Here is a 22,275-nt window from a genome sequence, read left to right on the forward strand (position 1 = left end):
TGTTATAGATAACTGCCTGCGGAAGAGCTCAAATTCCCAGGCAGGATAGGCGAGTAGAAGAGTTAATGTTCTCCATCCACTTTTCCCAAATGTTCGTCTTTATTAAGCATATCTCTCACACTTGAGTTATATTCTGGCTAACAAAACCACAGAATCCGTGTCTCCCCCAATTATCTATAATGTATATATGTGTATGTGCACACACACACACACACACTCAAAATAAAAACCATTTACCAATATTTAAAATTTTTAAATTAACAAAAAATAAGCAATCTTTAACATCTCGAAACAGGCAGCTAGATGATGCAGTAGAACAGAGCTTTGGGCATGATAGCTCTGCCCTCATGAAGCTTACATTCTAGAGGGCTAAAATATAACCGAGGATCAGTATAAAACGCATTACAAAATAAAAGTATTCCAACGATGACAACAAACTCCGGGAGTGTCATCACAGAAATGACAGACCAGAGTTTTCTTTGGGGCTTTAAGGAAGAGCATAGAGCACAGGCAGAGCCTGACACTTCCCCGGTGCTGCTCAGCTCCCGGCCAGCTCCAAGCAACCATTCTCTTCCATTCCAGCCCGAGGCTTCGCGCCTGCTTTGGGGTCGGGGTGTTTTTCCCCCTCTCGGCTGCCTTAGCGTTTTCCAGGAAAGAGGAGAGAAAGGGAAAAAAAAACCTCGAGGGGGAGAGTCCGGAAGAGGAAGCCCCTCCCCAGGACGACAGTTCTAACATTGACCTGAGAGGAGAGGACATGCCTTCAGCCTTCGGACACGCCTTTCCCGGACTCCGCAGGACCATGTTCCACTTCCGAAGGCACTGGTGGACTCTGGTCACTCCCGCGTCGTGGGGTCCGCGCCAGGTAGAAGTGGGCACAAAGCCCCCTTATCCTCCCCCAACCTCCTCCCCGGCTCCTGGGTGAGGGTAGGGCGGATCAGTGGGAGAAAGCGGAGGCTGGAGGGAGCGGGTGGTGGAGGCGCGAGGACCCGCGCGCTGCGGAGCCTCTCTGGTTCCCTTCGCTGGGTAAGGAAGGTACGCCTCCTGCATACCGAACCCCGGCGGAGACAGCGGGAGCAAGCCTGGGGACTCGCCACAGCACGGGGCCTCCTGGACCGCTATCGTGGGTCTCCGGCTTTTTGGACTAAAAAGTTTGGGAAAGGCAGGGCAGTGGAGAAAGTAAAAGCTCGATGTGAAAAAAGAAACGCCTTCTTTCCCCTCCTTCCCCTACACACACGAATTTGGCATTATGCAAGTGGTGTACCCGAGTCAGGGAACTGTGTAACCCTGAGCAAGTTATTTAACCTTTGTCTCAATCAGGTTCCTCTATTGTAAAACGGGAATAATAATAGCACTCACCTCACAGGGTTCCTTGGAGGATTAAATAAGAATTTTCGTAAAGCACTTTGCAAATTTTTAAATGCTATGTGAGTGCTGGCTATCATCACTAATTATTGCTACAACTCAGTTTATATGATACTTTTGTTCTTTAAATTGTTTGTGACAGCATAGCTGCCTTGTGTGTAGGCGGACATTACCGGATGAAATACTTTTTTTTAAAAATCTTTTAATCCTGAGATTCAATTCAACAGGTTTATTATAAAGCTACTATGTGCAAGGTGCCAAAGTCATAGGTTCTTCCTTTCCTTTTCAGCTTTTAATGTTAGAGCAGGATCTCAATTTGCCCAGGATATGAATTAAACTTAATTCAGTAATTCTTCCATTTATAGATACTTCCGTGGGAGGAAGATAAGATAGTTATGGCGTAGTTTCCAAACTATCCTGTAGCTTGGCGAAATGGAAAGAGATTTGGACTTGAAGTCAAGAGGACACAACTCTACTTCAGACTTTTTGGGGCAAGTCACTTAATTAACTTCTCAAAACCCCTTTTAATTCATCTGCAAATGGAGATAACAATAGGGTTTAACGGCTTAACTCATAGGGCTGTAGTGAAGCTCCATTGAGATCGTATACAAAGTGCTACAAACCTTAAAATGCAATCGGCTATTAAGAGTTGTCAAATTAATCACCTCATAGACTGCCATCTCGTGAGAACTCCAAACTTGCCCAAATTCAGCATATAGCTGGTTGCTGGGCTCACCCATATTCAAAGCATTTTTACTTTCCAGTACAATCTTCTTGACAGAATTATGCCAAGGCATGCATAGCCCTTGAGACATCAGTTACTTCCACAGCACAGTGAGGTATCAGCATCAGAGTGTAGTGGAAGAATAAATATAAAGAATTCAGAATGTGAGACCTTAAAAAGATCATCTGGTCCAAAAGGAGTTTATCCTCCTTTTGCAGTTAACTCAGAAAAAATGAAATGGCTTCCCCAGAATTACATATATAACGAAAATTACAGAACTCATTACATTACTCAACTACATTACAGAACTCATTACATTACTCAACTCATTACAGAACTCAACTACATTACTCAAAATCAGGTCTTATGGACAAAGAATATGGTGGGTTTTGTTTTTTTTTATTACATTTTGCTGACTCCTAGAATATATCAGAAGGAATAGATCTTACAGATCTTAAGTCTACTCTGTTTATTTTACAAGAAAATGACCTGAGAACCAGAGGGAAATCCAACATTTGGTTTTTACAACCCCAAATCCAGTATCCTTTTTATTCTAATATGACCTCTTAGTTTGAAATTTTGCTTTGAAATTATTGAAATATTTGAAGTTGGGTTTTTTCTGAGTGTACAGAGCCTTTCATGTTTGTAAAATGGGTGCTTAATAATAGCAATAATGATGTACATTTACGTTGTGTTTTTTGAGGTTTGCAAAGTGCTTTCCTCACAACAGCTATAGAAAGTAAGGTTGGATTATTATATCCCTCAATGGTATTAGCACCTTCCCTTTGAAATTACCTCCAGTTTGCCAGTATACGTCTTGTTTTGTAGTTAGTTGTAGAGCTCTTTGAAAACCAAGGCTGTTTTTGCCTTTCTTTATATAACTAGAATTTAGTTAGCATAGTGCCTGACACATAGTAAACAGGTCATATAAATGCTTGTTGTCTTGGCTTGAGGAAATGCAATGAAGAGATTAAAAGTGACTTCCAAAACAAACAAATGAATGAATAAATAGATTTTTTAAAGTGACTTGCCCCAGTTCACAAGTCACACAGTTGTGTCATGAGCTAGGTATCAAATCCAGATTTCTGGACCACGAGTTCAGGGTTCTTTCCATTTCAGAGACTACCTCAAATTATGACACTACCTCAGAAAAATTATTGTAGATTTTAACTCATGAATTATCAAGCCTGGAAGATAATTTTGTATTAAAAAAAAAAAGTGTACTTTACGAAGTCCAGTGTAGTCAGATCTACTGAGCTATTGTGACCAAAAAAGTTCACCTTGTGACAACCTAGTCCACCATCTATTTAGTCTCATCATCAAATGACAAAACATTTAGTGTGTGTATCTTGAGATACCTCTTGAGCTTGAGGGTATTGATATAATTTAATGAAAAAACACTGAATTTGGAGTAGAACCTGGATTTGACTTCCAGTTTCATTCTTTTGTAATCTTGTACACACCACTTCACCCCTTTTGGCTCCCTTTCCTTATCTGTAAAGTTCAAAGCTAAAGTTGATCTCCCTTTCCTTAATCTGTAAATTATCTATATATGGAATTAATTCTAGTAATTAGCCCCTCCCTCCCCAAAAGCCTTATTCCTTTGCCATTTCCTAATCATTCCCACCTCTTATTACTGCCCCTAAATGCCATGAATAAATGTTTGTGTTGAAGTAAGCACAATTTCATAGACACCATAAAATAGTAAAGCTGTATGGGCAACACTCACTAAATTTCTATTAAGCCCATTGTTGTCATTTTTAGCAATCATTTTATTTGTACCATTTGTTTTGAATGAATCCTATAAAAATAAACATGCTAATTTGCATGGCTGCTCTCCTGATTTAATAGATCATAGTTAAAATTTAGAGAGATTCAGGGACCAGCTGACCACTTATTCAGAATTTTGTAGGAGAAATTCATGATAATGTCAGGGAATTAGGCAAGATGATCTTTAAAGCCCCATTTGACTTGATGCTCTAAAAATATAGTTACAAAAGCTGGAAAGTGTCCTAAAGATTATCTTGTCTGATTGCTCTATTTTACGGCTGAGGAAAGTGCCCCAAGGCATTTAATGATGTTCCCAGAACCCTTTACTATACCTTGCTACTTCTTTCTTCCTTCCAAAGTAAATTAAAAATCATAAAATGATAAAATAGATATCCTCTTATTTCCTGCCATTTAATAGTCAATAAACATATATTAAGGCCTACTATGTGCCAGTGCTGAACATGGCACCTACATTGCCATACCACTAAATATATAAATTGATTTAGTTAGTATTGTTTTTTAATTGTATTTGCACAGTCCATTCAGGAACAGTTTTGTCAAGTTCTTGACTCAGTTTTCATGATTTTCTTGCTTCACTCTCATTTCTCTTCCCAATTTTTCCTCTACCTCTCTTACCTAATTTTCAAAATTCTTTTGAGCTCTTCCATGGCCTTTGAGTAATTAATACTTTTCTTGGCTTTTGATGTAGAAGCTTTTAACTTTATCTTCTTCTGAGTATATGTTTTAATCTCCCTTGTTATCACAGAAATTTTCTATAATCAGAATTTTTTCCCCATTGTTTGCACATTTTCCCAATTCATTTCTTGACTTTTAACTCTTTGTTAAAATGGAACTCTGCTTCCAGCGTGGAGGATGTAAGAAAATCTGGAAACTGAGTCAACAGCTTGATAAGGGAGAAACAAAAGATACTGATGAAAATAGCACCTAAAAAAAAATAGGTGAAATAATATTTTTTTAAAGAGGTACAAAAATCAATGAGGAGAATGCATTGAAAAGCAGAATTAGCCAAGTGGGAAGAGAGGCCCAAAAATTCATTGAAGGAAAATACTCCTTAAAAAATAGTATTAGCCAAACAGAAGCTCACTGAAGAAAATAAATTCTTAAAAATTATGATTGAGCAAATGGAAACTAATATTATTATGAGAAAACAACAAACAAAAAGAATGAAAAGTAGGAACTTTCTCATTGGAAAAATAAATGACCTGGAAAATAGATTCAGGAGAGATAATTTAGGAATTACAGGAGTATCTGAAAGCCATTATTTTTTTTAAAAAAAAGAGCCTAGACATCATCTTTCAAGAAATTATCAAGGAAAATTGTCTTAATATTCTAGAACTAGAGAATAAAATAGAAATTGAAAGAACACACCAATCATCTTCTGAAGGAGATCCTAAAATGAAAATTCCCAGGAATGCTATAGCCAAATTCCACAACTCCCAGGCCAAGGAGAAAATATTGCATGAAGCCAGAAAGAAACAATTTAAGTTTTGTGGAACCACAGGATAACACAAGATTTAGCAGCTTCTAGATTCAAGGATTGGAGGGCTTGAAATATGATATTTTAGAGGACAAAGCAGCTAGGATTATAACCAAAAATCAAAAATTTAATATAATTCTCAAAAGGAAAAAATGGAAATTCCATGATATAGAGGACTTAAAAGAATTCCCTTTTAAAAATCTTAACAGTATTTTATTTTTTTCCATTTGTATGTAAAGACAATTTTAACATTAACTTTTGTAAGATTTTGAGTTCCAAATTTTTCTCCCTCTCATCCCTTCTTTCCCCAACTCCTTCCAGCAGGTAATATGATATAGGCTATACATGTACCATCATATTAAACATTCCATATTAATCATGTTGTAAAAGAAGAATCAGAACAAGAGGGAAAAACCACAAGAAGGAAAAAAAATTTTTTTCAAGTGAAAATAGTATGTTTCAATGTGCATTTAGACTCCAAAGTTCTTTCTCTGCATGTAGATAGCATTTTCCATCACAAATCTTTTGGAATTGTTTTAGATCATTGTATTGCTGAGAAAAGATACCTCATAGTTGATCACACACAATGTTGATGTTACTGTGTACAGTGTTTTCCTGGTTCTAGTCACTGCATTCAGCTTAGTTCATGTAAGTTTTTCTAGGTTTTTCTTAACTCTGCCTCCTCATCATTTCTTATAGAACAGTAGTGTCCCATTACAGTCATATACTACAACTTGTTCAGCCAATCCCCAATCAATGGACATCCCCTCAATTTACAATTATTCTTTGCCACCACAAAAAAAGCTGCCATAAACATTTTTTGTACATTTGAGTCCTTTCCCTTTTTTTTTTATGATCCCCCTGATCATAGGGATTTTGCTGAATCATACAGTATGCACAATTTTATAGAATTTTTCACATAGCTCCAAATTGTTTTTCCAAATGATTGGATCAGTTCACAACTTCACCAACCAGGTGCATTAGTGTCCAGGTTTTCCCACACTTCCTGCAACATTTATTTTTTTTTCCTGTCACATTATCCAATCTAATAGGTGGGAGGTAGTACCTCAGAATTGTTTTAATTTGCATTTTTCTAATTAATAGTGATTTAAAGCATTTTTAAATGACTAGATAGCTTTAATTTCAATATCTGAAATTGCCAGTTTATATCCTTTGTTCAAGCATTCTTGATGAAAAGACCAGAGCTGACTAGAAAATTTCACTTTCAAATAGAAGATTCAAGAGAAGCATAAAAGAATAAACAGGAAAGAGAAATCATAAGGGATTTAATAATGTTAAATTGTTTACATTCCTACATAGGAAGAGGATTCTTGTAACTCATAAGAATTTTCTCATTATTAGGTCAGTTAGTAAGTATATATAGACAGAAGAAGGCACTGGTATAAATTGAATATGAAGGATTGATATCTAAAAAAATAAAATTAAGGGGTAAGGGAGGAATATATTGGAAGAAAAGGAAAGGGAGACACAATGGGGTAAGTTATCATATAAAAGAGGCAACAAAAAGCTTTTACAGTGGAAAGAAAGAAAGATAGGGAGATGAGGAGGAGTGAACCTTATTCATCATAACATATACCTTCCATTGGGTATAGAAATCTATCTTACCTACAGAAAAGTAAGAGGGGAAATGATCAAAAGATATACACATTTTTCAGGTAAAGTAATCAAACTTATCTATAGCCATATGAATAAATACCCCAAATCACTATTGATTGGAGAAATGCAAATTAAAACAAATAGGAGGGGAAGGAGATAAGAGAAAAAAAGGGATGATAGAAGGGAGGACAGATTGGGGAAGGTTGTAGTCATAAACAAAATATTGTTGAGGAAAGATAGGATAAAAGGAAAGAAAAAATAGACTCTATAATGGCCTCATTTCTCAAACAAAATTTATAAAAATCCCAATAGAATGATGAGCAGGATTCTCTCAAAAAAACCTGGGAAGACTTAAGCTGATGCAAAGTAGCATGTATTATGTACAAAGTAACAGTAATATTATAAGATGATCAGCTGTGAATGACTTCACTATTTTCAACATTACAGTGATCCAAGACAACTCTGAAGAACTTATGAAAAATGCTATCCATCCCCAGAGAAAGAACTGATAATGTTTGAATACAGATTGAAACATGCTTTTAAAAAATTATTTTTCTTGAGTATTTTTAATCTATTTTCTTTCACAACATGACCACTATGAAAATACATTTTTGTATGACTACACATGTATAACATTAAATTACTTGCTTTTCCAATAAGGAGGGTGGGGATAGAGTGAGGAAGAGAATTTGGAACTCAAAGTTTTTAAAAGGAATGTTTAAAATTGTTTTTATATGCACTTGGGGAAAAATAAATATTAAGTCTAAAATATTTATTAAGTTTTTTAAAAGACATTCTTTATGTAAAGTTTTCAAATAATAAGAGAAATACTAAATAATCCTGAGATCCTACCTGACACCAAATTAGGAAAGTCAAAAATACAAAACCTACTCCTGGCATAAGTTTGGCAAATTAGATACACAAATATATTTTTGTTGAATTTAAAATCAATACAATCTCTTTGGAAAGTAATAGAGAATTTTACCATTGTAATTACAAGATTATGCATTTCCTTTAAATAAGTGATCACACTATTCAAATTATGTATATATATATATTTTTAAAATATGCTTAGAAAGTTGTTAGTAGAGGGGGGAAAGGCCTAGTGAACAAAAATAGTCCTCATAGTACTTACTAAAAGACAAAAACAAAAAAGATGCAAAAGATCTTTTGATTTTGACTAATAAAAATTAGGGTATGCAAATATAATGCTATATTATTATGCCACAAGAATTAATCAATGTATAAAGAATTAAAAGGATTATGGGGAGACTTATGTAAAGTAATATAGTCAAGAAAAGAAAACAGGAAAAAAAATAGACCAAAAGTGAGTTTCTTGGAAGAAAGTAACAAGTTCTGGAGTATGCTTACCAAATTCAAGATACTCTCTAACAAAATGTAGTCATCTAAAGAAACCATAATTTAAACAAAATGTTTGTAACTGCCAAGAGATGTACATAAACCTGGATGTAGTGAATTCATTTCCTAGTAAAATTCACATTTAGTATTTTGTCTCTAATTTGACAAAATATAAGTTTTATTTCTGATGTAATTTAATTTCCTTTATTTTTTCTTCAGGTATGTGCATCTTTTGCTACAGGTCCCAGACAATATGATAGGACATTCTATGAGTTTCGTACTTATACCATACAACCAGCAAAGATGAATGAATTCCTGGAAAACACTAAAAAGCATATTCACCTTCGTACGAATTATTCTGAACTAATTGGATATTGGAGACAAGAATTTGGAAATGTGATGAATAAAGTCGTTCATATTTGGAAATATGGTATGTGTCATGCCATTTTAAATGTATCTGTATATATATTTGTTAAATAGAATTGTTAAGCAAAAAAATAAATATGTTCAATATTGAATTGATTTATGAATTATTGGAGAAAAGGGATTACAAAAAAGATATAAAATATTGTGTAAGTTGGTTTCAGAAATATTGACAGCAATTATACTTTTAAATTCTACATTGTACATTCATTTATTCTGTGTTTAAAGAAAGTATTAGGTTTATTATGATACTTTTTCTTTCTAGAATTTGGATTCTTCGTTTATAAAATGCTACGTAGTGAGTTTTTAAACCCTTTTTTGCTTCTATGCAAATAATTAGTGCCAATAACTCAAAAATAAGTTAATAAAATCTTTAAGTCACTTGCCCAGCTTTGACATAACAAATTGAGGATAGTTTCTTCCAGAGCATCATGAGAGGTAGAAGGGAATAGGATGAAAAGGAAACCAGACAAGGGAATGTTCTGAATGAAGAGATATATTTTCCATTCATTAGTAAAAGGAAGTGATTCTGGAGACATGCAAGTAGTCTGCAATATGAACATTCTTTGTGTAGGTCATAGGTTTGTAGCAGGCCAATTCAATACTTCAGACTCAAGATTGGACCAAAATGAAATATTGCATGAAATATTTAGCAGTTAACCAAAAAAGGATTTTCTTAGCTAGATCAGAGGAAGGATGTTCAGGGTCCACTTCTGAAGGATATTCAACAAGAATATAACCTTTATTCCAAGTGAACATTGCTTTCCTGTGCCAGTGTTGGTCAGGTTGCTGGTCTTGAGTCAGAAGCCTTCTGAAAGCAGAGCTAGAACTAAAGCACTGGCTATTTTGTACTCTGGAAACTAAAAAACTGTATCAGTGACCCAAGCCTTTAATCCTCTGCGCCAATCAAGTCTCAAGTTTTAATACTTTTTTAAGGTATAGCCCACATGGCAGGGATACTGGCAGACATTCCTCCTAACATAAGATTATAGCAGTATTTATCATCTATATGTTGGTATGGTATAATTGCTAGATGAAAAATTAAAGCTCACTTCTTAGATGTTAAATAAGTATTGTAATAAAGATCTGACTTGATTTGCAAGTGGAACCCCCACCACCATCTTGACCATCATCTCCCCTAAGACTTTGGTGGAGACAGTCCAGAACTTTGGACCCAAAAGCCTTGGAAAAAGTAATGCTTCCAGCCCTGTGCCCCCAGGTCTCATCTTGGAAAGCAATCCTGGTAGGGATTCAGTCTGGCAACTGCCTCTGAAGGCATGGCAGCTACAGGTATTAACAATTCAAAAAAGAAAGTTCTTGCCACCAAAGTCCTTTCTGTAGTTAAAGGTTTGACATCAGAAACTGATAGGATTTTATCTGTATAAATGATATTAAAGAAAAGGCATCATCATCATCTGTTTTACCAATGATGCCCCCTAAGAACCTTTCCATCTTATTGGAAGCTGAAACCATCCATAGATATTGTCCAATAGATTGTGAACTTCTTCAGAGTTGAGATTATCTTACTTTTGTGTCCCTGATGGGATAACACATAATAAGAGTTTGATAAATATTTTATTCATGTATTTATTCATTCATTCTTCTGAACTCAGGTCTTCCTCACTAGAAATCAGTTTTTTAAAAAATCCAATATCCTGTCTATTATTTCACTTTTCTTTTTCACATCACTCTCTTTTGAACATTTATTTATCCATTTGAGATTCTTATGGTTCTAATAAGTAAAATGTATATTTAATTTATCCAGTAGACAAAAGAGCAGGAAGTATACTAGAAAACCATTGATTCACTGATTGTATCAAAGAGAAAAGCAAAGAAAGCATATTTTTCAGAAATAAGATTTGTTATTATTTTATTTGTACTATTTTTTATTCAAAATGCTGTTGACCTTTAGTTCAACCCTTATAATGAAACTGAGAACTTTGTAACTTCAATGTCTTTAACATTTCTCTTCTTACAGATGATTTTGCTCATCGAGCTAGAGTTCGGGAAGCCTTAGCCAAGGATGAAGAATGGCAAGAAAAATATATTTCTCCAAACCTACCACTTATGGTCCAACAAAAGAATGAAATAACTTATCTAGTACCATGGTGCAAAATAGAAAAGCCTCCTAAAGAAGGTAAATTCTTCTCAGTCACTGGAACTGTTTCTGAAGCAGATTCATTATTAAGATTTTTAAGGCATCAAAACTTTTCTACAAGTATCATGTTCAAAAAACTGAGAGCAGTTATTTAACTTCTATAGGAATGGATGATGATTATTGAAAAGCCAACCAGTTGGTCCTTTTTCTGCTTATCTGGGGAGAAAAAAATTAAGTATTACCGTGTTTTCCAAAGGCCATGTGGGGGAAGGTTGTCTTGAGATTCATGAATCATAGTCTTAATTTTCAGTCATGTTTCCAAAGTTAGAAAAGGGTGACAAGTCAAGTTTTGGTGAGGAAAAAAAAAGAAATATTTTTTCTTTTTTAAAGAAATAATATCTTAAGGAAAGTTTCTTAAGGATTTGAAAGTTAAAATATAAAAGTAAACATGTGAATCAATGCACTAACATTAACTTCTGAATATAAGCATATTTGTGTACAGATTTTAATACCACTAATCTTAGTAGTCTGTATTCATTAAGATTAAATATATGAAGCAGATCATCACTGGGAAGTCAGGTATTTTTTATTCTGGTCTAACTTTCTTCCTCTTTCTTATTTCTCAGTTCATATGAAAACTTTCTCTAAAGATCTGTGAACGTATCCAGTAACATTCCCTTCTTGCTGATTTAAAGAAATAATTACCTGTCCACTTTTTAAGACAAGGTTGGAATAGAAAGTATAACTTTTTTTAACCTATCATTTTTAATGTAAACTTAATTTTTCAAAAAAAAACCTATTGAAAATTAAAGTTATAGAAAGTTTTGCAAGGGTGAATGTTGAAAAGTATCTTTGCATGTATTTTGAAAATTAAAAGCTATTATTAAAAATATATTTTAAGATAAATTTAATATGTATTTTTTTAAAGAAAATTTAAGTTATGTTCTTCATTCCAAATTCTTTTCTGAAATGGTTTTTATGTAATCTATATAATTTTAGAGCAGGTAATGATCGTAGAAATTAACTTGTCCAACACCTTCATTTTACAAATGTGGAAATGAGGTCCAGAAATTTCAAATAACTTAACTAGGATCACACAGCTAGTGAATGGCCAAACCTGGACCAGGATCCAAGTGTATTAAATTACAGATGAACTTATAATCTTATTTACCTGCTGCTCCACTCTCATTCTTTTTATATTACTGAGAGGTTTTTTTTCATGGTCCTTTTCTAATCCTTAAATACCCAGTATTATCCAGATATATCTTGGCTCTGTTGTAATTTCAAATCATGGTTTTCCATGTATTAAACTAATGACTCTTCAACAATATCTCCACTGGCTCCTTCTCTTTCATTCTAACTCTTTACCCAGGATTCCTTTTTCTTCTCTCTCTACAATTGCCTAAGAGAAATGGTTTTAATTCTCTAGTAAAGAGAGGAAAGATCCTTTTCACTCATAGACATGCTGAAAAATAAACAATAAATAAGCTGTACTCTACAGGTCTAGAATGATAAAAATATAGAAGTCACTTAAAATCTATTGCCTGACTGCTATGCCTGTTAATAGTAACCTGTTAAATTAAAATACATAGAAAGAAAATATACATATGTTTCCATTGAAAATTTGGAAAGAGAAAGAAAGGAAATGTTTCTAATAAGTATATTGAAACATCTATACCCTTGTAAATTCCCACAAGAAGCCATTGGGAATGGTAAAGTTTAGACATTTTCAGAACTAACTTTTTTCCCTGCACATAAACATCATACACGTTATAGGTATCCCTTGTATATATACACACAATATAAGAAGAATCTGTGATTTTTCTTCTTCAGAATGAAGAACTTGGTATAGAAAGGCCCTTTACCAAAGCAGATCAAAACTCATTTGTTATTTAAAAGAAAAGTACTAGAGTCATAGTCATATCCAACTCTTCATGACCTCAATTGGAGTTTTCTTGGAAAAGATTCTAGAGTGATTTGCCATTTTTTTTTTCCAGCTTATTTTACCAATGAGGAAACCGAGGCAAACAGTTAAGTGACTTGCCTAAGGTTACACAGCTGATGTCTGAGACTGGATTTGAACTTGGGTCCTTAGTACTCCAGCACCAGCAGTGTGTCTACTGTGCCATCTAGCTGCCCAATATTTAGCTGTACTTGAACCAAAATGAACGTGACTGGAAATTGCTTATATTCATTTTGCAACTCTGATTAATTTTACATTTTTTTCTTCTCTAGGGTTCTATGAACTTGTTACCTTTCACATGAAGCCTGGAGGACCGGCTCTGTGGGGTGAAGACTTTCAAAGAGCAGTGAATACCCATATCCAAGTAGGCTATTCAAAACTGATTGGAGTTTTTCACACAGAATATGGAACACTGAATAGAGGTACACTTAGACTCTGTTTCTGAAACAGAAAATATTCTCTTTGCAAGAAGGCTATCCAAATTATATGACCTAGATTTTTTTCTTTCCGTTTTTCCTTAGGATAATTTTCATTTTTCAAAGCAGCTAGATGGCAGAATGGGCATAAAATTATACTTGGGAGACAGGAACTAACTCCAAATTATTTGCTAGTTGTATGCTCCTGAGCAAGTCACTTGACTTCTCTCAGCCTCAGTTTTTTCTTCTGTAAAATAAGGATAAAACAGCACCCATATCACAGGGTTGTTGGGAGAGTCAAATGAGATATCTGAAAAGTTCTTTTTGAGTCTTAAAGGACAATAGAAATGATTTGCTGCTATTATTATTCTCTACTACCTTTATATATCTGGCCAAAGTTATTTTTTGTTTACTAATTAGTCTAAATGGAGAAAAACAAATCATTCTAAGAACATTTAAAAACAGGGCAAGTACAACAAAAGGATGAAAAAATGTAAATGATGTGTAAACTCTATATAAGAAATTACTTTGTCCATCAGTGACAGGGGAACTAGCTTATGTGGATTCTTTAAAAAAATGGCATTGCTACACAAGAAGTAGCAAGAGGATCAAGAAAAATAAAAATGAGAAGAGCAGCTAGATAGAGAAATTCTGTGCAAGAAGGAACTTAATTTGGAAGGCACTGAATTCTGATTTTCAAGATAACTGAAAGAGGAGGACAGCAAATGGTTGCTTCAAAAAAAAAAAAAAAAGATGATTTTATTTTTTAAAGATAATTGAAGAAATATCTCATATACCTATTTTCCCATCATTATAAAATCTTTGGAGTTAAGGAAACTGAGGCAGATAAAAGTTGACCATTTTATCCACGGTTAATAGCTAGTAAGGATTTGAGGGTGAATTTGAATTCAGGTCTTCTTGACTCCAGGCCCAGTGCTCTTTCCATTGAGGAACACAATTGCCTCCTATAGATTATCTGATGTTAGCTTCACACCAAGTTAAAAAAAAAAAATCTTACCTAAAATAGCTCTGATGGATGGTCACTGGAAATGTTCTGAATACATAGAGATACTCATTGTTCCACTAAGAATTCCATTTTATTGTTGAAACCCTTGCCTATTGTAGAGTCCTTTGTGTTGACCCAAAATTTGTCCTCTTATATCTTCCACCCAAGTGTTCTGGAAGCCACAAGGAATGAATGAATGAAAAATATATTTATTAAGTTCTTAATATATGTGATGCAGTATGCTAAGGGCTGGGAGTACAAATAGAATCTCGAGATCACATTCTAAAGGAAAACAACATATATATAAAATATTTCAAATGTATCATACCACACCCCTGCTTTAAATAAAGATCCTATTATATTTTTCAAGAAGTCTTATCTTTTCCAGACTAAGCATTTCCAATCTTTCAACTCTTCTTCCTAGCTACCTTCTTCTAGACATCCTACAAATTCTCTCTCAGGATGTATGGCGTGCAGAAGTGAAAACTGTATTGTTACTAAGAGCTTAACAGTGTAGAGTAAATTAGAATTTGTGCAGAAGTGAAAACAGTATTATAACTAAGAGCTTAATAGGGTGGAATAAATTAGGATTTATTACTTCATTGATTTGGATGCTTTAAATTGGATTAATTTTTTGGGCAGCTACATCACAATGTTGACTGGATGAAGTAACTAAAACCTCTACATCTTTTATAGATGAATTGCTGGTAAACCTGGTCTTTATTGTCCTGTACTAAATGTCATTTTTTTTTTAAGTCTAAAAAACTCAATTTAAAAAATATATATTATATTTTGATTTTTAAGAAAATTAGTTATAATTTAAATTTTAAATTTAAAGCCTAAAAAATAAATAAATGTAATCATGGTTTTAGAAGCCATGTTCCATGCTCTCTGTATCATTTTTAAATCAGAGGTGCTTTTTAATTTTCTCTTCTGTCTGGTATTTTCTTACTGGAAAAGTGTGTTAAAGAACAAAACTCAGTGTGTTGATTCACTTGAATTTGTCTTTTTACTTGCAATAATAAAATGTTCTGGTTTGGTTTCCACAGTTCATGTTCTTTGGTGGACTGATACACCAGACAATCGTGCAGCTGGAAGGCACAGAGCCCATGAAGATGCCCGAGTGGTAGCAGCTGGTGAGCTGGGGGTCTAGGGCCTTGTTTGGAATGAATTATTTGGAGTCCAAAACATGTTAAGCCAGAAGTAAAAGTTTAAAATATAACTTTAAATTAATGTTAGAGGAATCATTGATAGTGAAAAGACTTGGAAATTTAGATTCCAAAGACCTGAATTCAAGTCCTAAACTGTGCAACTCTAGTTAGAAGTCTTAGTTTCTTCATTCATTAATTAAAAAGGTAAGATATTGTTTTCAGAGTTGTAAGAATTAAATGAAGTTAAGGGCCATAAAAATGCTTTATAGATGTAAATGTTGTATTGATTTAATCTAACATATTGGATTTTCCCCACAGTTCGGGAGAGTTGCAGCCACCTGGAATCTCAGGAAAATATGCTTCTCATTCCACTACCATTTTCACCTCTAAAGTAATTTTCTGCAGAAATATAAAGATACTTCTGTCTGCATTCTACCAACAGTTTCTAATAAAAAAAAAAAAAAGTTCTTTACATTTGAAAGATTTATTTTTCTTTATTTTATTTGACTAAATTAATGAATTGATTAGTTGTAACACTCCAGTTAGGCAAAATTGGACTAACTACTGCCTCCAAGAGCTTTACTGTCCTGGTGGTGATACCGAGGGGGATATTTTTCAGGTCATTACTGTTTCATCAAGTCTTGCTGATCACTTTCTTCATTGATGTTTCAGTAGATTTGCTAAAAATTCTTCTGATTATTGTATTAACATTAATGCATTAACTTTTCTTTTTTTTCCCCTATTAAATGTGTCCTCTTTGTCTGCCTTGTGCTTCGATAATCTCATCTTGCTGATTGAGTTAAGTGTTCAGTGTCTGAGGCCAGATTTGAACATAGTCTGCTATCCTGTCTCTCCCTCCCTTCTCCACCCACCCCCGCCCCCAAATTACATTTCAGTCTCATTCAGGCCTCCCTTCAGGGTGTTGGCTGATGGCCACTTGTGTGAAACTGCTTATCAGTACAGTCTAAGGTCTAGCAGGTCCTACCAAGCTGGAAAGATTTCAAACACAGGCCTGGCACCAGACTTGGGTTATCTAGGATCAATTGAAGTCATTTCAAGGAGGTGTATCACTAAGAGATTTTCTCCTTACCATATCAACTCAAAAAGGGGAGGTTACATCATTTATCAATAGAGAAAGCATCAATTCTTTTTCCTTTTTTTTGCTGAATAAATTGGGGTTAAGTGACTTGTTCAGAGTCACACAGTCAGGAAACTGTCAATTCTGATGAAAGCATTTTTGTAAGAGTATGCTGAAAATAAATTACATAAATTTATTTTTCTTTATTTTAATATTGTGAATAACTTTAGCCAAGATAAATTTCCAGTGTCTTCAGAGTTAACCAAATATTTGGCCTAATAAAAATTGGTAAACATTCTTCACTGTGGAAATTTTAGTTTCCATCCATTTTACATCTTCTGTACAGTATCTTTTTAAATGGTAATCATTGGGCTCTTACACAAAACTTTTCATGTGTTCCTTTATTGCAACACAATGGTCATAATTATTTGCCATCATACTCCATGTTTTGCAAATAAAATTTTGCCCTATTTCTGAAAACCGTTTCTCTACTTGGCAAAATAAAGTGATCTCTGATCAAGGTTGTTTTGGCTTTGTGATGGCCGTTTCATATTACACAAATATTTAAAATGGTAATACTTAGACTTACCTTTTATCTACATCCCATTTTTCAGAGTCATTTGTTTTAAATAGGAACTATTATGACTACTGGGTGTCTCCTCATTTCTTTTGTTCTAAATTTGATATATAAATTAAGTTTACCTTTGCTGTAACTTGTCTTTGGTTTGCATGTACATAGATTGCAGATTCAGAAGTGGCCATTACTAATTATTTATAGGGAGTTGTCCCAAGACGTCAACCCAAAACAAAGAGGGCCACCAAAGTAGCAACAAGGATCTTGAGGCAAGGGAATTGTAATTTCGTATACCACACAGCATTGCAGTACAAGAGTGCCCAAAAGTAACAGGAGGGACAGGGTTTAAATGTACTTCAACCAGGAGTACATAGAAGGGGCAGGACATGGGAAGTTTTGCAAAATAGTCAAAGGTTAGGCAGTGACTGACATCTGGCCAGGACAATGGGTTCCAGGTGCAGTGAGTTTCCAGAGATATCATGGGACCTGCTCCAACCACGTGGTCAGTGAAGTCAAGGTAACCCTTCAGATTACTACATCCAACTGACAAAGTGAAAGATCTTGGCTTCTGTGTATTAGCTACATAAATAGATTAAAATGCCCTCAAGTAAATTGAGAGAAGGAAAAAAAGGTAACACCTAAAAACTTTTCAAAAGAGAATGGCTTCTCAGATAAAATAGAGCAGGGGTCCTCAAACTTTTTAAATAGGGGGTCAGTTCACTGTCCCTCAGACTGTGGGGCCGGACTATAGTAAAAACAAAAACTTTGTGGGCTTTTAAATAAAGAAACTTCATAGCCCTGAGTGAGAGGGATAAACGTCCTCAGCTGCTGCATTTGGCCCGTGGCCATAGTTTGAGGACCCCTGAAATAGAGGAAGATATGGACAGAAGTGGGGATGGGGAATAGGACTTGTAAACACTGAATAAAAAAATTTGTATTCATAGATACTGAAGAAAAATCCCTAAAAAGAAAAATAAAATTACTCCAAGTTCGACATGTCAAATTGGATAAACAATGAATGTATAAAAAAGGTAATTTGGTGTTAGCAGAAAAATAGCATGTATTAGGAATTCTATAAAAATTAATTCATAGCAAAAGCCAACAATGTGGAAACAAGATAAAGGAGCAATAATTGGACCATAGACTCAGATGTTCTAGATCTAAGGCTAGAAGGAACCTCCCAGGCTGTCTAGCCCAAGCCCTCTTATTTTAACATTAACAAAATGAGGACAAGAAGTAGTCAATCATACCTAAAATATGTCATCCAGATAGCAAAAGATAAAAGTGTAATGTGGCAGTCAGACAATCTTAATATGATTTCAGACTGAAAGAGGCAATATCTCTGCTGTATTCTGCCCTACTCAAATTACATCCTACATATCAAGATCAGTTGCTGGGGGTAACGGATCATGGTTTTTCAGACAAGATTTGTAATCTGGGCAGAGTTTGGACCAGGAGATCACTGGGGATATTTCAACTTTTAGTCTAAGACCTAAAATAGCCTTTATGAGTGTATTGTTCTTGATTATGAAAAAAGTTTTATGGCATTTCAACAGTATGGTAAGTGTGCATGAATGCATAAAAGTAAATTTATATAGACCAAGGAATTGTCACAGCTTTATTTTCGTGACTCAATACAACATAGAAATATGATTTTTTTAATAATTCATATAAAGTTACTGACAATAGTTTTTCTTTTTTTTTTTTCCATTTTAATGAAAATTATTTAACTTAGAAATCTATTGTGAAACCTTGTCTAGTTTTTTTGCAGTTAACAGATATTCCAGTGCAAAAATAGATCCCATTACAGACAGCATAAAGTGCTTGGAATGAAGGACCAACAATATCGAAAAAGCACAAAAACCAGAGCTTTATCACGAGGTGTGAGGGGGAAAATATACCTAATCTTAGTAAAATACTAACATACTATAAAAAGGGATGCAACAATTTTTAAAAGAGCATCTAGTAACAAGGATTCAGATGAATATTTCATTATCAAAGTGGTTCAGTACCACACAACACATGGCTCTTTGGAAAAATTTTACCTGATATAAGAGGGGGAAAAAAATCGACAGAAATCACCTTGTAAATGACTGATAGTCAATGAACACATGACGTACAATCTTCAAGAGCTGCAGAGCTCCCAGAACACTTAAAACACAGTAGTTTCAGGATTTGTTTCTTCTTTCTTAGATTCACAGTTATTGACAAAATTCCAAAGAATCAAGAAGAAAATAAAAAAAAAAAATAGCAGACATCTTTCAAGGCTTGTTTTTGGGAAGGCTTAAAATCCACAATCTTAAGTTTCCAGAGAGTTGACAAAATTAAGTTTTATAATTTTAAGCATAGAATTTTAAAAAAAAAAATCTCTTCTTCAACTGATTTATAAAAATGAGTTTTGTTTAGTTAAGTTTTTATAATCAATCAGATGAAATATCTTACATAACTTATCAAGAGGGACTCCACATGGAGAAGAAAATACTTTTGTTTTGAAAGCTGAAATTATTTCTCTCAAAAATGTTTATTAGTTCAATGTTCTTTTTTTATGGTCAAAGGAGTCTGAAAAAACAATAATACTACTATTCATAGATTTGGATCATTTTCATGATTATAAAGACAACCAATTGAAGTCTATCACTTTGAATCTCAAAAATCTACATTAATAGAAACTTCTATGCATTAGGTAAGGAATGTAGTCAGAACAAAAATGTGCTGATCTCTTAGCAAGAACTATTGAAAATATATTCATCTTTTAAAGAGATGAAAGGCTGTTACTCGGGAGTCAAATTTTTTACAAACTTGTGGATAATCATTCAAATAAGCCCTCTGATGATTAAAAAAAATTAATTTTAAACAAAACTACAACCTAACCTGAAAATTTCTGAAATCTCTCTTTAAAAGGTTTGTTTTTAAAATCTTTTTTAAAAAATGGAGCTTGATATGAAAAAAGGCACTTCAACTGTACTACACAGTAGTTCTCTCCTATTTTTATGTTGTATCCAGGCAGGCTACATGAAGTATTACTGAATTGAATTGTTTTAAAGCAAAAAACATCCACACAACTCCCAAATGTTTATCCACTAAAAAATACAAAGGTTATAAACATCATCTAATTTTTATGGACATATCCATGATAAGGAGGTAATTCTTATTATGTCTATTTTCAGGCCAGCTAAGAGTCTTTAAAAAAACAAAACAAAAAAAAAAAAAAAAAACCAATATATTGTCCTTTTTTTGTATTTAAAAAACAATGATAAATAAATTAAAAAAAAAAGAGGCTACAAGATTATCTGCTACAAATGTGGTTTTGCAAAGCCTATCATTTTTAAGTGTATTGTAGTGGCCGGTAAACAAGGTACACTTTTGAAGTCAGCAAATTTCTATACAGTTTTTGTTTGGTCTTGCAGAGTCTCTAACCATTTCTAAGCTGTTGTTATCTGACACCTTTCATTTGGTGATCCTTGAAGAAGGGTGTTAATGACTAGTTTCAGGGGATTGTCTTCTCAACACAAAGTCTGTAGTTATGATTCTGTATCTCTCCACCAACCAACATATGTAAACCAATTTATATGTAAAATACCATGACATATGAAATCTACTGGGATTAAGTGCCTCTAATCAGCAAGAAGTTTTCAAAAAATACTTATGGACTGATAGGCTTAAATGAAATAAATTTCAAACAACCTTGAAATTATTCAATTCTAAGATTGTAGTGAGATTTTTTTAACACCATATTATTTTCACTAGTGCTGTTATATATCTACAAATACATCCCAGGTTATGAGGTTTTGCAGTCACCCTATAATACACTACAATGTTCTTCAAAAAACTGATTGAATTAGAAAATACTTAATATCGATACTTAAATTTCAAATAACATGGAAAACATTAAAAGTACAATACCTTTTGTTAAAATAAAATGACCTTTTTTTCCCCCTCCAAATTCTGGTTGAAATACACAGAGCCTGAAATACTACTACATTTGTGTTGAACAAAATTACCTTGAGATGCAGGGTACCGTTTTATTGGACAACTGAGAAAAGATGGACAAAGTACCCAGCAAGTTTGCATGCTGTCTCTCTTTTACTAAATGTGCTCTAGCATTAGCAATGTGCCGCCAAGGAATCTGTTGCATTCATTCTCTACTTGCAGTTTGGCTCCTCTGTCTTGGCTCCTTACTAAAATTAGGCTCAAAGAGTCATAGGAAAGAAGAACAGGAAACTCTCCTGTGACAAAGGAACTAAGAAGGCCATCTGTCCAGAGCAGCCAAAATTTGGCATGGGGCCACTCCTGCAGCAACTCACATAAGGGACAATCAAAGCAGTGCATTGCCTTCCAAGGGATGATTTGTGGCTCCACATTGTTGACTGTCAACTGATTTTTCAGCAGTCCCTTAATTACAGAGCAGTCACTGAGGCTTTCCCTTCACACAAAAAAAAAAAAAAACAACAAAAAGCATACATTACGCCATGGTGCTTCAATTTGTCATTTCTTGGCACTAGCAGGTTCGGTGCATTCATTGCCAGCAATGGATGTGTCACCAGGAAACCCTACTCCTGGCATGCCAGGATTGAATGACTAAGGATGGGCATGCTTTATAATTTCAATAAATAATCACTGGCCATGATTACTCAAAGAATTATTGTTGCAACCCTAGTAAAAATATAAAAGGAACAAAAAGGGACGATTTAAAACCCAATGGGTTCCATTCTACAGTTTCCCATAGTTAGACTAAATTGACAAACTAGATTCAAGTCTTTTCACTTGAGAGCCGTACAACAAGGCAAAGACTACATACAAAGGCACTGCCCCTGTAATGGAATTTTTTTGTCTTCATTGCATTGAATTGCATTGCATTGTAGAGTATCAGCACAGGGTCCAGTCTGGTTTCTTTTCCACGAAATCCTCCGACCCTTCCTCTGGAACATTTGACTTCCCTGCAAAGGAAGGCCTCTGGTTCCTTCTGTCTCTCAGCCTCTCTCTCAGAAAGGAGAGGGTAACTTAGACATAGCTTTCTCTCACTTTGTCATCTTGCAGAAAAGATTTGAGAATTGCAACATCTACAACAGTTTGATTTTTGTGCAATGACAGGTCCTTTAAGTGGTCATCATCACTTTGGTCCTTTGCAAAGTTTACAAATACCTGTCAAAAGAAAGGAAATCCTTAATTAGCTCTTTTCATGCTTTTGCTTCTTCACTCTGTTTACCCCAAATTATCCTCCATTTTGATATTAAAT

At 34.2% G+C, this 22,275-nt stretch overlaps 2 protein-coding genes across 3 annotated transcripts in view; one reads left to right on the forward strand and one right to left on the reverse strand.

The window, feature by feature from the left end:
- The first annotated feature begins 656 nt into the window (after positions 1–656).
- NIPSNAP3A (nipsnap homolog 3A) lies at positions 657–15,861 on the forward strand. Its single transcript, XM_003761862.4, has 6 exons — positions 657–862; positions 8,550–8,760; positions 10,732–10,890; positions 13,087–13,236; positions 15,286–15,372; positions 15,706–15,861. The coding sequence occupies exons 1-6, from the start codon at positions 755–757 to the stop codon at positions 15,780–15,782; spliced, it is 792 nt and encodes a 263-aa protein (XP_003761910.1). The 5' UTR covers positions 657–754; the 3' UTR covers positions 15,783–15,861.
- A 2,782-nt stretch (positions 15,862–18,643) lies between these two features.
- ABCA1 (ATP binding cassette subfamily A member 1) overlaps positions 18,644–22,275 on the reverse strand; it is a 147,501-nt gene continuing 143,869 nt past the window's right edge. For both annotated transcript variants that reach the window (XM_031945565.1, XM_012543118.3), the window contains exon 50: positions 18,644–22,181. In XM_031945565.1, the coding sequence (XP_031801425.1) occupies positions 22,041–22,181 (141 nt within the window). In that variant the 3' untranslated portion in view covers positions 18,644–22,040. The remainder of the gene's footprint in view (positions 22,182–22,275) is intronic.

This window comes from Sarcophilus harrisii, chromosome 1, assembly GCF_902635505.1.
Source record: "Sarcophilus harrisii chromosome 1, mSarHar1.11, whole genome shotgun sequence".
Classification (NCBI taxonomy): Eukaryota; Metazoa; Chordata; class Mammalia; order Dasyuromorphia; family Dasyuridae; genus Sarcophilus; species Sarcophilus harrisii.